Below are 15,542 nucleotides of genomic sequence, written 5' to 3'. Positions count from 1 at the left end.
CCTTTAGCCGCGTTTCTTCACCTTGGTCTTCCCTCTCCCTTTTCTTGACCCCGCCGTGACACTCGACTCCTCGGTTCCACTCGACCCCTCGGTGCAGCTCGATCCCTCGGTGCCGCTCGACCCATCGGTGCCGCTCGACCCAACGGTGCCGCTCGACCTCTCGGTGCCACTTGACCCCGCGGTGCCGCTTGAAAGTTGAAGGTGGTCGTCAGCATCAACCATAACCATCTTCCCATCCGCTCCAATAACCGGCCTTCGCGGTGGGGTCGATGGGACCGGGGTCGTCTCCACCATCGTAGGTACCTAGGGAACCTGTCTCCAGGCGCCGATTGACCTCCCCCTCGCGGGTTTCCCATGTTATTATGGGGATCCTCTGAACGCCCTGAAATCATATTTGCTAGGGCCGAAATGTCTGAGGGAAAACATGAGACGAAACAGATAGGGAAAAGATTCAGTCTCGCACCTTGCCGACAAATGGGACATGAGCTAGAGTATTCCAGCAGCCAAGGGTCTACACATTGCTGATGAAAAAAATGTTTCCCTTCGCAAGGAAGTAATCGGATGATATCCCCTCCTTCAAAGTTCTCAATACAGATCAGGCAAGTCTCCTGACTGACTGAATCCACAACGACGACATCTCGGACAACCGGCTTCAAGGAACCCTCGGCATCGTGCTGTCCTGTCAACGTTAATTCTGTAGGCACTGATGGAATCGTGGAACCTCCTCCCGCTTTGCTCACGGGGGGTTCCGTCACTACGTTGGGTTGCAAGCTTTCAGAACTCGCTGCGGGTCCACATGAAACAGCCTCTGGAACTTCCTCCCTCATGCGGCCTTCCATGGCCTTTGTGGCAATGTCCTCTCTAAGGCGGTCGTTGGAGTCAATTTCCTGGTTATCGCCGTAGTTGATAGGATATCTGGGACTCTGGCGCAGAGGTATGCTTCTATATCCTTCTTTGGCTACATTTTGACACTCACCTGACAGCGACCGCATACAAATTTGTGTTTCTCGGCGTCGAAAAAACCTACACAGGGCCGATGATGCCATTCTGAGCAGGTAGAACACTGGACAGTAGGCATGGATTCGTTGTCTGTGGGAGTATTCAACTTTGGAAAACAAGAAGACAGGCATGGTACACCAACCATAGTTTCCACATGTACAGTTAAAAACTTCCGCTTCTCTAACGACTTCTTTACAAACTGGGCATATCTCGCCTGGAGTTGGGCTGGAATGGGAAACAATAGCACTGCGGCTAATGTCCGGGGTCAAAGTAATCTCAATTCGATTATAGCCTGGGCAGCGATGCGAAGTTCTGGCCATATAGCGGCCGCGACGACGATTCAGGATGGGTTCTGAGGACGGGGGATGGGAGTATAGGAAGTCTTGGAACTGGAGGGATATGTCATCAAGAGTCACTCTCACTCCTGTCGCGGATTTCCAAATCAATTCTTGGCGACGTCCATCTGGCTGTCGGGGTGACGCTGCAAGCAGTGCTCTTCCCCTCGTCATTGAAGGTGAGGCATGGGCATTTGACGAGGATAAGTTATCGTCCAGTTTCTCAAAGCGATTCCCGGGTAGATCTTCGTCAAACTCGTCGATATGAGCACGTTGAATTTGCTGACCTAAAAATTTGTCATGATATGATTTTTTCATGACCAATTCATGACGAGAGATTGGGCCCACCTCCATAGTGAGCTTTGCACGCCTCGTCAAAAGTCTGATATGAATAGTAAGTTGGATTCCCAGTTCCGATAACACAGAAGATTCACCTTTTCGCAAAGTTCGTGGAAAAGGATCAGTGCTCGATCTGCACTGGCTGATAGACTGGTTTCCTCACTTGATTGCTCGATCTGACAAACGCCTTCCACATCGAAGCTGATTACTACCTTTCCTTTACAGCTCATAACGACAAAATGCTACCAGGACCTTCAGGAAATGTTTCGTAACTGAGTGCCTTGACCAACTCACATCCGACCCCACGGGTACAAAAGGGTATTTAAGACCTTGAAGGTAATCTAGACCTGACTATAAAATAAAAAATGTCAGTTGCGTATATCAGTGTTAATGGGGGATTTGTCATTACAGAGAGGCCGGCGACCTTGGGTGAAGTGAGAATAACCATAAACCGCCCAGGAGAAAGCCAACGCACTGTCCGTAGTCCCAAGATCAGACTCTGCTTGAGGTCCTTCTTCAGAGCCTGACTGAGCATACGATCGACGGTGCCTTCGTATTCTATTCCAGATTATGCTTTAAATCGGCCACATTGAGATCATGGAGGTACGAACCATCATCAAAAACAAGAAAAGACATCTCGGATTCGAAAGCAGAGACAGCTATCATATGAGGGATGTTTGGATGCCTACTTTGGGTGCTCAGACCAAGTTATAGAGAACTATGGAAACATTGTACATCACCCTCTGTTCCACCATGAACTTGGCGGCTTCCAGGCAGCGCTTCAATAAAATGGTTAGACGGGATCTTGATTCCTTCATTTGGAACTTACCTCCCTAGCCCGACTACCTTCGTAGACCTTAATCGATACAACCCTGCCAGATTGATGATTTAGAGCAGAATACATTCGATATCCATGACCTTTGTAAATTGGTCGATCAAGCGACAAATCTTCGTTTTCAAGCTGCACCATTGTCAGAGAAGCAGTGAAGTCTAAGACAGGAACATACTGCACGCCGGCCTTGAACAATACCCTTCGAAGTTTGACTGCTACTAGGATGATCTTCACCGAAGAAAGGCTTTGATCTTGAATAGAAGCCAGAAATTTTGAAGATACGCCACTCACCTTCATTGCTTGCCCTGACTATGTAATTGCCCTGAATATTGTTATATATTGCCCCATTGGAGACGAAGTGATGAGCGCCGGCGAGAGCACTGCAACGCGTCAGCTAGCCAAAAAAACAAGGCAAAAGGACTGCCAAGACCTGAACTGGGTTTTACATGTATGTAGAAGATTCGGATTTGGTTCCTAGGTCGGACATGGCTCAAGTCAGATCAGAGGAGTTTTCACTGCAGAAGCTCACAAGATAAGTAGGGGCCACCTGCCCAGTGGTGGGCGAGAATCCGTCCTCGGATAGGCTATGTCGTATAACCCGCTAAATATCGACCAGTTACAAAACTTCAAGCTGGTCGATAACATTTATCTTGCCTTGACCCGTATTGTTGGTCTAGAATTTTCAGTTCTGGTGGAGTGCTCGTGGTTGTCGGGTGCTTTCCGCTTATTGCCTCTTCCTACGGTTCCGATAGTGTCGCCGTTGTTAGAAGTCTTATTCATGGAAGGTAAACCACAGGTCAGCGGAGAGGGGTGTATAAGTATGTGCTTAGCCTCTCTTGTAGTGGGGAGGTAGGATAAGGTTGTCCGTCAGCGCTCGTCAGCGGGCGTTAAAGTTTATGGACCTGCCGAAACTCGAGTAATTATAAGTGGGCAGGTTGTGTGGAAGCCATGACATTGATCATGATAAGTACATGATAAGTAGTAACTGTGACATGATGTGTGACGTCACGTGTCTAACTAAACATGAATGGGCCCAAAAAGGAAAGTAGTGTGTTGATGTCTGTTGACGCGGACAGAGCTGCAACAAACTTGAGCGTGCAACATTACCATGGATCCATATACCCCTCGAACCCGACCAGGAGGACGCAAAAAGACCTTGGGATTGTCAGCGAAGGAGTACACAAAAGTAAAGCATCGAAACCTCATCAAGCCAATCTAAACATTACCTTAGATCACAGGTACCATCGCGTCGGTGCGACGACAGAACAGGCTACCCGGCGATGATATCGACGATGAACCTGCATCGTCACACATTTCACGCGAAGGACGTTCAAGAGGTGCGCCCTTCTTTCTTCCTCCAGTTGTCGTCACGCAGGCTGAAGCTGTTTGACAGACCAGGCAAACGAATCCTCCTTCATCGCCGAAACTTCCTTCGTTCGCGCCCCATTGAACTCGCGCGTCGTTTCCACCAGCAGTGCACCCAAGAAAAAAGGGAAAGAGAAACTGGAGCCGCTTGATCGTGTGCCGTTGGAGATTCAGGAAGCGATGATATTGGAGGACCTGTTGTATGTGCTTATGGTGCGTCTGATCTGGTCAATGGGTTTTTTCGTCCGTTAAGAGTTGAAGGATATGTTAGGGCATCGAAGGCGCATACGTGACGTTCCATCCCGATTATTCTCCTGAAGACGATGATCCTTTACAAGGGATTCGGTTCGTGGTATCTCCATCCCTAGGTTGGCGCCCCACTGGTACTTATGCGCCGGCTTAACTAAATCCTAACAGACTCCTCACTGCGTGATTTGGTGGAACGAGTTTTACCACTTGGAATGTACTATACCGCCATCTTCGCGTTTGTTGAACACCGAAGCCACCTTGACTATGGGCTGGTGAATCACGCGTTATGTGCCGCAATCAGAGACATGCTGAAGGTACGCCATTTGTCTATTTCGCGCTCGTTGCAGTCTAACTGATGTCGATGAAATAGGACTACCAAACTCTGCTGTCACAGCTCGAACATGCATTCAATACCTCACCCCAATTTTCGCTCCAAAAGCTCTGGTTTTACGTTCACCCCACAATCCATACCCTATCCCTAATTTATCATCTCATTCTGGAACTAGCAACAGCCGACGACCCAGCTGCAGACGGGTCATCATCATCTTCAAGTTCAGATGACGAGGAAGAAGCAGCACGCAACGAAGCGCTCGGGCTTGGTGGCGCGAAGCTCAAAGCCGTCTTATCCGAGATCAACAAGAAAGACACGGATGTCACCGGCAGCAGCGGGATCTCTGTCAAGGGTGGAGAGGTATTGACGATCATCTATGAAAGGATGCAGAACATGTCGGGGGATCCGACGGCGAATATGCTTTATGGGACGTTATTGAAGGCGGCGGGGAAGCCGTATGTGTCGATGTTGAGGATGTGGGTTACGATGGGGAAGTTGTTGGACCCGCATGAGGAGCTGTTGGTGAAGGAGAGCAAGTTTATCGATAGAGGGAATTTAGAGATGGATTATACGGATGAATATTGGGAACGGAGGTATACAGTTCGTGTTTCTTTCTTCGGGAAGCGTTGCTATTGGCTGATGGGTTGTGTAGCTCAGAGACGGTTCGACGTCTTCGTCTTCCAAACGACATCATGCTGGGGTACCGCCGCCTCGCTCTGTGGGCGGGCGATTACCTGGAGGAGCATGTGTACCGCCGCTTCTGGAGGGCTGGAAACACAAGATCTTGTTGGCGGGCAAGTACCTTAACGTGATAAGGGAATGCGGGATGGAGGTCAGTCGGGACAAGGGGACGGAAGATGAAGATCTATCAATGGACGACGAAAGGTTCGTTTCCTTATTTGAGCTGAAAAACATGGCTCACCGCATGTATAGATTCTACCAGTTCGTCGAAGACGCTTACTCACACGCTAACAAAACTCTCCTCGAACTCCTACTCAAGGATCAACAGCTCATTCCGCGTCTTCGGTCCCTCAAGCGATATTTCTTCCTCTCTCAGGCATCATTCCTGACCCATCTCCTTGATCTGTCTGCCACTGAGCTACGCAAAGCCTCAAAATCAGCCTCCATCGTCAAGCTGCAAAGCTTGCTTGATCTGGCGCTGAATGCGGATGCACATGGGGAGGACCTGCTGTTTAGGGAAGATGTCAAGGTCACGATGTCCGAGACTGGTTTGTATGACTTTTTGTTGAAGGTTGTCAATGTTAGTGGGGTTATTGGGGGTGAAGAGGGCGGGGATGGGGAGGCTAAGCAAGCTCATGAGGAGCAGAAGAAGGAAGAGAAGAAATCGATGTTGGGTATGTTTTGTCAACGTCCTCTTAGAACTATATTCTGATAATCTTACAGCAATCGACGCTTTGACGTTGGATTACACCGTTAAATTCCCCTTATCCCTCGTCATATCGCGCAAGACAATCCTCCGATATCAACTCCTCTTCCGCTTCCTCCTACACCTCAAACACGTCGAACAGTCCCTCTCCTCCATGTGGATCGAACAAAAGACGTCGGCATGGCGCCGTCCCATGCCTAACCATCCTGAATTTGCGGCCTGGCGAATGCGCGTTTGTTTGTTAAGATCCCGCATGCTCGCGTTTGTGCAGCAGATACTTGCGTTTGCCACATTTGAGGTCCTTGAACCGAATTGGCGCGCGCTGGAAGCCAAGTTGGAGAAGGTTACGACGGTCGATCAGTTGCTGAGAGATCATGTGGATTTTTTGGATACGTGTTTGAAGGAGTGTATGTTGACGAGTGAGAAGCTTTTGAAGGTGAGTTCGCCTCCTCGTGTTGCTTTTTGTTGGTGGAGGGATGGCTGATTTGATATTGATGATAGGCATACTCGAAATTGATCGTGACATGCTCAACGTTTGGGTTGTACAATTCATCATTGACAAAGTCTGCGAGCCACGCGGCTGCTGGGGGATCTGCGGCGGAGGATACGGGTATGGCGAAGCGGTCGGATGTACTGAGCAAGTTTGAGACGAATTTCAATCATTGGTTGGTGATATTGGGTTGTTGGGTTTATTGTCTTGCTGATGCGTTCCTTCCTCCATAGGTTCCAGGTGGATATCTTATGCGTGAAACTGCTCTATTTGACTAATTCGTTTTCTTAGATTCACTTGGATTGCGTACAGTTTTACGCGTCGAGTGAAAATGTGTCGCTGCTCCCTCTTGTCGTGAGGCTCAACAGTGTCAAAGCTACTGTTTGATATATTACCTGAATCTATAATTTATGGCTTAAGTCGACAATGCGCAGGTTGTTGTTAACATTGAAAATAATGTTCAGCTTGAACGCAGCACGGTATGGACAGATCCATGGGTATAGTGGCTCAGACCAGCCCTAGTCATCATGATCAGGCTCAAGTAACCAATTTGAGTCTGGATACCATGGCAGAGGGCGTAACTTACCCCTAGCGATTGCCGTGATAATGTCCGCAACATCGAATGGGCGGTCGCGAAGAATTATATATTTACAAACAACTGGATTGGACCGGACGTTGCGCGGAGTGTAATATTTGTGCACATACATCATGAAACGTACCCAGACAGGTATGGTGGGGACGTTGCATCCCACCACGTGCAATTCCTGGTTGCAACATATTAAGCTACCACCAGAAGGATGGTTGACGAGCCAGGCTGGACTAGGCACACGTCTGTCTGCGCTAATTGTTTTGGATCGCCATTGATCAGTAGCGGAATGGCGTAACGAGATCGGAGAAGGAGGCCGGCGCGCTTTTCGTATCCAAGCGTACGCAAGATCTCCCTTGCGAAGTCGAGTCTTGGCCTGAATTCGCCCTCGACGCCAGATCTATGTATTGCAACTTGAGACGGTAAATTAAGTGGGCATTCAAGGGAACATAGTTTGATGTTGTAGGCCTGCAGGTCATTCGTGGTCCAATCGTTGCCAGATTTAGCAGATCGGATAAGGTTAGCCATGGGTTAAGCGTATAGTCGATATGATTCTGGTAATTACCTGGATCAACTTGAGTCTTGCTTGAGTCAGGTTTTTGTTTTAAGGAGTGAGATCGGTCGGCACCTCGTCCAAATATAGCGTTTTAAAACGGGTATCAACGGCCTCGGACCATCTGTTACCGACATTTGGCCGACATGTTTTCTTTGTGTTTTCTTCACGACTGATGGGTATCATCGTCCCTGGACGCTGTCCAGTCTGTTTCGATGAGGGGCAGGGCAGTTAGCCCTTCTCTTCTTCCTGGGACTTTAATTCTTGATGGCGGCCGTCATCCTTGACGACGTTTTGCCCGCCTTCACTTATGGAGGCGGAAGCTGGTCCACTACCAGGAGCTCGACGAGATACGGAGGTAGCGCGACACTATGTCCTATTACTTCTCCCACTGGTGAGATGAAGCCGCCGGGTACGATTTCGTTGATGTTTGAGGGTGAGTTTTCAGCAATTTAGAACGCGCTATTACATTCTCATGTGAGATTCGCTGCTTGCGCAGGTACCTCTGTGGCATTCTTCGGAATCACCCCTCCCGTGTTCACGGACTCCCAAATTGTAACCGTATCCATCGACGGCGGTACGCCCTACAACTCGACCTACGACGACTCCAACCCCCAATCTTACCGGCAGTGGTATCAATCTCCAATACTCCCAGACGGGCAGCACAATATATCTTTAACACACGTCGAAGGCACCGAGTTGGATTTCGCGGTTGTTACTGTGCCGAAGGGAAGAGTCGCGTCGCTTGTGGACCAGCAGGTTATCGTGGATGATACGGATGGCGCGTTCACTTACAAAGGCGCTTGGAAGGTGAATACGACGCAGTTCGCGGCGGGGACTATTCCTGGGGGCTTGCCGTATGGGAATAGTACGCATAGGACGACGACGGTTGGGGATACGTTTACTTTTCAGTTTTCTGGTGGGTTTTTTGGTCTTGGTACCCGCGTTCGAGGTGTTGGCTAATGCAATAATAAATTTGAAGGCACCAGTGTCTCTGTCTACGGAGTATGGAACTGGGGAAACCTCGATGGGAACCTCTCAGCGACATATACCATCGACGGGAGTTCTTCTTACTCCCAATCGTACACCGCTTCAGCATCACCAGCCTTGCAAAACGGTGACTTGCCCAATTTCCTGCTGTTCAACAGCGGTACTTTGTCAAGTGGCAATCATACACTTGTGGCGAACCTTACGAGTTGCGTTAAGCAAGCGTGGATGATAGATTATGTCACCTATTCCCCTTCGGCGTCGACGACAACTTCAACGACGAATGCAACTTCGACGTCTTCAAGTCACCCTGCGACTGCTGCTAAGAAAGCTACACCCATTGGTGCTATTGCCGGTGGTGTGGTTGGGGGTGTAGTGCTTTTACTTGTGATTGTCGGCTTCTCCTGGTTTCGAAGTCGAAAATCCAAGAAGCAGGACCAAAACACGGATTCTACGATTGGTTCGCCTTTTCTGTGATTATGCTTACGTTCATTAACCCTGTGATAGATACGCAGCAGGCTGTCCTGACGTTGGACACTCCCAGTACACCCACCACTTCGAGGTTCACTGGTAGCAGCATTATATCACCATTCTTGAATGCCCTAGCAGCTCGATCGGAGTCTCGGCGAGAAGCTGAAATTAACCGGAAACGCCAAACATCAAGTACTATACCGCAGGATCCGTCAGTCCATAAACCGGGATATAGGCCTCCAGGAGTCACTGGGGAGAGTCCTACAGATACCACTGCTGGCGAAGTTGGGGGTGTGGAAATTGGAGGTGTTCCTCCACCTGCGTACGAGGGTTAATGGTAATCGTACTCCTGTCTACATACCCCTGTCCTTTGTTCAATGCACGGAAATTTGCCTCAAAGGCACCTCAGAGAATCAACTGCCATCAGGCAATATTTACGTGTGTTATGCACCGCCGTCTCGAGTTTGAAAGGCAAGTTTCGTCATAACCACCCTTGCTTTTCAATAGTCCAAGTAACTACTTACTACCTTCACCGATCTTTTTTTCTTTCTTTTTTCTTATTCTTCCTCACCTTTCGAGCTCCGAGCAAACAATGGGAGAAGTCGTGAATGTCCTAGTCGCCTTTGCGGTCATCGTCTTTCTGTTCCGCTGGGTCACTTCCAGTTTGTGTTTTCGCGTGCATATGTATGTACTTACTGACCGGCGATCTCAATTTTCTATAGGCAGCGAGTCTGGCGAGAGGTCGCCTGCGGATACGCTTGGGTTTAGACCGAAGAATATTACGCAGGACATGGTATGTATCCCCCTCCCCTCCTCGCCTCCGTTTCTGGGAATGCGCAACCGCGTATATCCGTTACTGATAACTCGTCTCGCAGATCAACACGATATCCAACATGTTCCCAGACATACCGACGTCATTCTCTCCCCTTCAACCGGACTTCCTGACACTAACACGGAATATTCGGCATGTAGGGATAACGTCCGATACGACCTCTTACGCACAGGAAGCGTCGAGCTCACGACTAACAAGATCCTCGAACGCGGGTTCCTAGACGCAGTGCGTCCTTCCACTTGCCTCAGAATCTCGTTACGTTCTGACGCTCCATACTTTCAGCCTCCACCAGCATACTACACACTCTACCCGCGCGAACCTACCTCATCCTCAACCACCCACCGCTCTTCCAACAACGCCAACACCAACGGGGGTCCAACACCAAAGGCACCGCAAGAAACGTTGATAACCCGGTATCACCTCGAAGACCGCGTGTTGAATGCCGAGCCGGCCGTTGAGGAAAGTGTGGTGGGGGGCAAGGCGGTGTGGGAGGAGAGTTCGGAGAAGAGGGAGGCGAGTTTGAGGGAACGGAAGGCTCAGATGATATTGGCTGCGCGACAGTATGTGGTTTTTCTTTTTTTTTTTTGGAATTGGTGATGATGAGTTGATTTTTCATGATAGGCGGATGTTGGCGCAGCAAGAGGCAAAGTCGTAATTTTGATGTTTTTACTCTAGAAAGGGTGTGGGGGGGGTTGTTAATGAATGATTTATTGGATGATTTTTCTTCTATGTCTCCCTTCCTAATCCATTGTTCGCCTCTCAACGTGAGTGCTCAGTTGAACGATTTCATTCACGTCCGTGATCTTCAGGACAAGCCTACTGACCAGATTTCATACTCCGTACTAACTCCAACGTCTCCTCAAAGCCCCCCTCATCACTCCGCTTAATATCCGTCGCCCACGGCGTGAAGTTCCTTATCTCCAACCCAAGATTCTCAATCGGCAGCTCCATATCAAGGATAACAGGCATAGGGAACCCATCAGCCTCACCACCACCCCCTTCGACGCTCTTCACAACCGCACCCCAATCTGCCTTGCCATTCACCGACTCTTGGTCTAAAAGCGAAAAAGCGTGTAGACCCGGCTTGGTGAACCCTTTTAAGTCCCCGTCGATGGCGAAGCGCCGAATGACGGGCACGGGGATGTGTTGAAACCATTCTGGGGGCTCGGTGGTGCCGTTGAGTTGGACGAGGTCGAGGTGGGCGGAGGAGATGGTGGAGAGGATGGTGGGGAGGGATTGGTTCTTGAATATACCGACCAATAAAGGTCGGCGATGGGGTGTTGTGATGAGATGTACCATTTGGAGTGTGAAGTATGGGCCGAAGATGGGGGTTCCTGATGAAGAGTCGGGGGCAGTGGATTTTTTGGAGGGTTTTGATGCGAGTTGTGCTTCGCGGATGACGGCTGAGATTTCTCTTGCTGTTTCCGGGGAGACGTGGTGCGCGTCTGTAGTGTCGAATATGACGCTGATCATATCAGCGCCAGCTGCGATACATTTCTTGGCCTCTTCTTTCGTTTGAACGCCGGTGACTTTGACCCACGGCATCGGGCTCGTCTGTGTTTTCCCAGCGAAAAGGGTCTGTTGAGGCCAGCTTAGCAACTCACGGATGAACTGCCTGGTATCCTTTGCACGCATGAGCGATTCGCCCACAAGGACGGCGCGGACGCCTTGTTCCTTGTACGTGTTCACGTCCTTTGCGCTCGAAATCCCACTCAACGCACACAGCACCACGTCCATCTCCCTTACGAGCTCAACAAGTCGGCTGGTGGTGCCCATGTCGACTTGGAAGTCGTGCAAGTTCCGATTGTTCACGCCTATGACTTTTGCTCCTAGCTCCAACGCCACCTTCATCTCTTTCGCGTTGTTCACTTCCACTAGGGGCTCCATACCCAAGGAGAGCGAGTACGCGTAGAGGGCTTTAAGTCTGTCCAATGAAAGCATGGCAACGATGAGGAGGACGGTGTCCGCCCCATGTAAACGCGCCTCGTCGATCTGGTACTCGTCAAAGATAAAGTCTTTGCGCAGGATGGCGGGACGATCGGGTAAACTGTCCACCGCTTCGCGGGCCAAGCGCATATCTAAAAGACTGCCCTTGAACCATGTCGGCTCGGTGAGCACGGAGATGACGGACGCGCCGGATAGAGCGTAGGTTTGTGCTTGCTTTGCTGGGTTCACGGATAGGGCGATGGGACCTTTGGATGGGCTGGCGCGTTTTATTTCGGCCATTAAGGAGGGGGAGGGAGAGGAGGTGGATGAGGATGGGTTTCGTTTGAGGCGGGGGACGAGTGGGATGAGGGAGGGTGCGAGGTGCATCGCGAGCAGGTTTTTGAGGTCTGCAGGCGTAGTGCCTGGTGTAGACTTTGCAAGTCTGACATCTTTAGCTCGTTGTGCGTAGATCTCTTCGAGGATGGTGGGCATCGTGGTAGCCTGGGTTTCGCTTAGATTAGATAAGAGCCATCAGAATACGATCATTACAAAGGCGTCGTGCATCGACTTGAAACTATATTGGAGATGCTATGGACAGTTGCAAATGGGTAGGCAGGTATGGCGAGATAAGTAATCGTGGGTGGGGGGGTTGGGATTGGGTATGCTAATAACAACTAAGTAATGGGGGGGGGCGAAAATAGAAAAGAGGCACACACACAAAAGACAGAAAGGGAGATAACGAGGGTGTAAATCGGGTGGATGAAAAAAGGAAGAAAAAAAAAGTCAAGAAACAGTCCATGCATGACCAGAAGGGGAGGTGTGTCGTTCTTGCAAAGAAGGAGGTACTTAGCAATATGTATAATGTCATCGCGAGGAGTCGGGGCATTATTGACATTGTTCGGACGGAGTGTGATCTTCTTCCGACTCTGTGGGTTTTATCTCTGTCGCAGACGCTTGAGGCGATCCCTCAACCAAGCTCGCTGGAGTGCACTCCTCGTGTGTGGCAGCGGCGACAACAGCATTTTCCTTCCCAAGGACACTCTCCACATTCACATTCTCCACACTACCCCTCTTCGCCCGACTCACATTGCCCAATTCCGACAAGGAAGGGAACGTAAACTCGGTGTGTTGTTCCTCATTCTCAACAGGCGACGCCCTCTCCTTTCCTTCCCTAGCATTATTACCCCCTTTCTTCCGTACCCGGATGCTTCCAGGCCTTTTGAGTATCGCGTCCGCCAAGAGCTCATTAAAGTCATCGTCCCCATCACCCCCGTCATCATCATGTCCTTGTCCTCCTTCTTCATCTCCCTCCAGACCCCGCATATCCTTATCTTCCTCCCCCATTCCAATCCACCCATCGTTATCCACGCCCTCCCACGTATTCCCCAGTCCCCCAATACGCCCATTAGCAGTCTGCGTCCGCGTACGCGCGCGTATCATCCCTCTATCAAGCATAGTCGGCGTCGGGCTCGGAGATCCATTTAAATCAGGCGACGCAGATCCCACAGATGACGATCCAGCAGCACTCGAAGGGCCACTCCCACCCGCAACCGACGGACGGAAAAACGTAGAAAACAAGTTGGCCTGGTGCGGAGATGGATGGCTTTGGGACTGGGACTGAGGTGGAGGCTGGGGTGTATGTGAATGCATGGGGTGAGGGAAGAAAGGTGAGGGTTGGCCACCACCAGAGTGTGGTGTCCCTGGAGAGACCAACGTCGCTGGAGATTGGTTGCCGTTCACGGGAAACATGTGCATTGAAGATAACATCTGTAGATGAAGCGGTGGTGGAGGATGCAGTGGTGAATTTTGTGCTGGGAATCCATTTGGAGTAGATCCATTGCCTCCTCCATTGGAGGTGGTTCCGCTTCCTGTAGGACTTTGCATCTGTGTTGGCTGGGGTGGCATTGATGCGAAGAGTGCAGCATAGGCTTGTAGCTGATTCATTAAATAATGCACCTGTGTTTGAAGCTATAAGACGGGTCAAACAATATCCATTAACAAAAAGAAAGAAAAAATCGTACTTCGGCTTCCCTACGTCTGCACGTCACGTTCTCCCAACGAAGAACCTCCATTTCCTTCAAGTACCGTTCTATATCCGACTTGGACTTCTCTTCCCTCAACCGCGCAGCTTCTAGTGCACCTCTCAATGATGCCAGCTGCGTCTGGGCGGTCAAGGAAGGTGGAGGCGTGTTTGTTCCTGAAGACGGTGTTGGCGGTCGCCTGGGCGTAGGCGCACGCCGCGTAGGTGTGCCTGTATTGCCGTAACCAGTCCCATTACTCGTGCTCGCCCCAGCAGCACTGTTGATATCTGCAGCAGAATTACGTTTGCGATTTGGATTAGGGGACATGGGGTGCGATGGATTAAATGTGGATGGATTCAACGTAGGGAAAGTGAGTGGGGTGGGTTCCTCTACAGAGGGCTCTTCCAGGACAACTGGAGGTGTAGATCGAGAGGAGGCAACGACGGCCGAGTAGGGTGAAATTAGTGTGGGATGCGATGCTGAGCCTGGAACCCCCGAAGAAGGGGATGCGGGGGGAGAGGAAATAGACAGAGGCGTAGGCGTTCCAGCACCTCGAGATTTTCCCTGAAACCGCGGTGGCTTGCGATAGGATGTTTCGGGGGGTGTGGGAGCGGCCCAATCCCAAGGATCAGAAGCTTTTGCGAGCTGGCGGGAAGATACTTGAGATTTAGCTTTTGGAATCGGGGAAAGGTCGGCTGGGAGGGAGACAGAAGGGTGCACAAGAGTCGGGGTTGAGATGTCCTCATTCAATGAGATGGTCGGTGAGGTGTCTGGTGTTATTACAGAAGATGATGTTGCAGATGAGCTGGAGTGAGAAGTAGGTGAGGAGGACAATGCTTGAGGCAAGGAGTCCGACGCCTGAGTCGCCAAGATTTCTCTTGGCTCTAAAGGCTTCGCAGGCAAGTCTGAATTCTGTGATTCGGGCGTGTCCAGCCCGTCGAGGGACAAGGACAGCTCCTCGAGCTCTGAGACAACAGAAGGGGTGGTGAAGCCACAGGAAAAGTCGTCTGTGCCCGACCCCTGACCACTCTGTGAAATTTCGTGGGAGTGGTTCGATGTTGCGCTCCCATGTATCCTATGGCTAGAAGCAGCGGACACGGACAGGGATCGCGTAGTGGAGTCTGTTGGAATTTTTCGAGAACGCGGGGATGGGGTGGATTCTGGTATAGGCATCACGTCCGTCTTTTCAGCAACATCGCCCGCCTTGCCCAAAAAAGCCTTTGCTTTCTTCCCGCTTTTCAGGATTTCCTTCAGCGGGTCCTTGCCCCTCCTCCGTCTATCCTTCGTACGCGTGCTCTTCGAATCCTTGGACTCCACTTCCTGCGAAAGTGGTGTGACTTCGTCAAGCACCTTGTTTCGCGTGTCTTTTGAAGGCCCGTCTGCTGGACTCTTCTCCTCTGAGGCCGAGGGAGGCTCAGAGCGCACTATAGCGTCAGGGTCCGTTAAGCCACTCTCGTTCCGATTGTTCTCGGTGATTGCAAGCCTGGGAGACATTATGGAGGAACGCCAAAGGGCCGAACCAGCAAGGAAGAGGGTTGCTACGGTGGCGGCGGCAACGAGATAGCGGGGGTCGCCGTTGAGGGAGATTCGCAAACCCTCTTGCTCGCCGTCTTCCATGGGGAAGAGAGATGAAATTTATGAGGCGCACCTTGTTGAAATCTGGAGAGGCCAGGCTCGGCGATTTCAAACTCCGCACGTCGGCTTCCCCCTAAAATTTGGATTATACAGTTATGATTGGGCACAAGTAGCGCATACGATCTAGGATTACGGAGAATGAGTAGATGGGAGAGAAGAGGGGGAGAGAATTTTAATATCAAGTTCCGAGATTGTGTTGCCACG

General features: G+C 50.6%; 5 protein-coding genes across 5 annotated transcripts; 3 read left to right on the top strand and 2 right to left on the bottom strand.

Moving 5' to 3' along the window:
- Nucleotides 1-3: 3 nt before the first annotated feature.
- On the bottom strand, nucleotides 4-2,802 carry LACBIDRAFT_334709 (uncharacterized protein; the record flags this gene model as incomplete). Its single annotated transcript, XM_001889473.1, has 13 exons — nucleotides 4-303; nucleotides 464-511; nucleotides 618-915; nucleotides 977-1,023; nucleotides 1,200-1,621; nucleotides 1,683-1,716; nucleotides 1,769-1,915; nucleotides 1,968-2,024; nucleotides 2,149-2,231; nucleotides 2,285-2,358; nucleotides 2,503-2,545; nucleotides 2,576-2,634; nucleotides 2,681-2,802. The coding sequence occupies 13 exons, from the start codon at nucleotides 2,800-2,802 to the stop codon at nucleotides 4-6; spliced, it is 1,734 nt and encodes a 577-aa protein (XP_001889508.1).
- Nucleotides 2,803-3,613: 811 nt separating this feature from the next.
- On the top strand, nucleotides 3,614-6,714 carry LACBIDRAFT_315183 (gamma-tubulin complex, DGRIP84/SPC97 component; the record flags this gene model as incomplete). The annotated part of the gene is made up of 12 exons (XM_001889510.1): nucleotides 3,614-3,691; nucleotides 3,737-3,842; nucleotides 3,899-4,083; nucleotides 4,142-4,238; nucleotides 4,288-4,433; nucleotides 4,490-5,050; nucleotides 5,103-5,335; nucleotides 5,384-5,805; nucleotides 5,855-6,273; nucleotides 6,339-6,502; nucleotides 6,561-6,567; nucleotides 6,619-6,714. The coding sequence occupies 12 exons, from the start codon at nucleotides 3,614-3,616 to the stop codon at nucleotides 6,712-6,714; spliced, it is 2,514 nt and encodes an 837-aa protein (XP_001889545.1).
- Nucleotides 6,715-7,733: 1,019 nt separating this feature from the next.
- LACBIDRAFT_315182 (uncharacterized protein) lies at nucleotides 7,734-9,259 on the top strand (the record flags this gene model as incomplete). Its single annotated transcript, XM_001889509.1, has 4 exons — nucleotides 7,734-7,902; nucleotides 7,966-8,385; nucleotides 8,449-8,913; nucleotides 8,961-9,259. 4 exons carry the CDS (start codon nucleotides 7,734-7,736, stop codon nucleotides 9,257-9,259), a joined length of 1,353 nt encoding a protein of 450 aa, XP_001889544.1.
- Nucleotides 9,260-9,432: 173 nt separating this feature from the next.
- On the top strand, nucleotides 9,433-10,501 carry LACBIDRAFT_315181 (uncharacterized protein). Its single transcript, XM_001889508.1, has 6 exons — nucleotides 9,433-9,586; nucleotides 9,647-9,717; nucleotides 9,800-9,837; nucleotides 9,897-9,981; nucleotides 10,039-10,316; nucleotides 10,378-10,501. Exons 1-6 carry the CDS (start codon nucleotides 9,517-9,519, stop codon nucleotides 10,409-10,411), a joined length of 576 nt encoding a protein of 191 aa, XP_001889543.1. The 5' UTR covers nucleotides 9,433-9,516; the 3' UTR covers nucleotides 10,412-10,501.
- Nucleotides 10,502-10,572: 71 nt separating this feature from the next.
- Nucleotides 10,573-15,320, bottom strand: LACBIDRAFT_295901 (anthranilate synthase-related protein; the record flags this gene model as incomplete). The annotated part of the gene is made up of 4 exons (XM_001889472.1): nucleotides 10,573-12,183; nucleotides 12,399-12,608; nucleotides 12,769-13,650; nucleotides 13,704-15,320. 4 exons carry the CDS (start codon nucleotides 15,318-15,320, stop codon nucleotides 10,573-10,575), a joined length of 4,320 nt encoding a protein of 1,439 aa, XP_001889507.1.
- Nucleotides 15,321-15,542: the final 222 nt, after the last annotated feature.

The sequence above is a fragment of the Laccaria bicolor genome, genomic scaffold (assembly GCF_000143565.1).
Source record: "Laccaria bicolor S238N-H82 LACBIscaffold_68 genomic scaffold, whole genome shotgun sequence".
NCBI classification, from domain to species: Eukaryota; Fungi; Basidiomycota; class Agaricomycetes; order Agaricales; family Hydnangiaceae; genus Laccaria; species Laccaria bicolor.
This window is presented reverse-complemented; position numbering and strand designations above follow the sequence as displayed.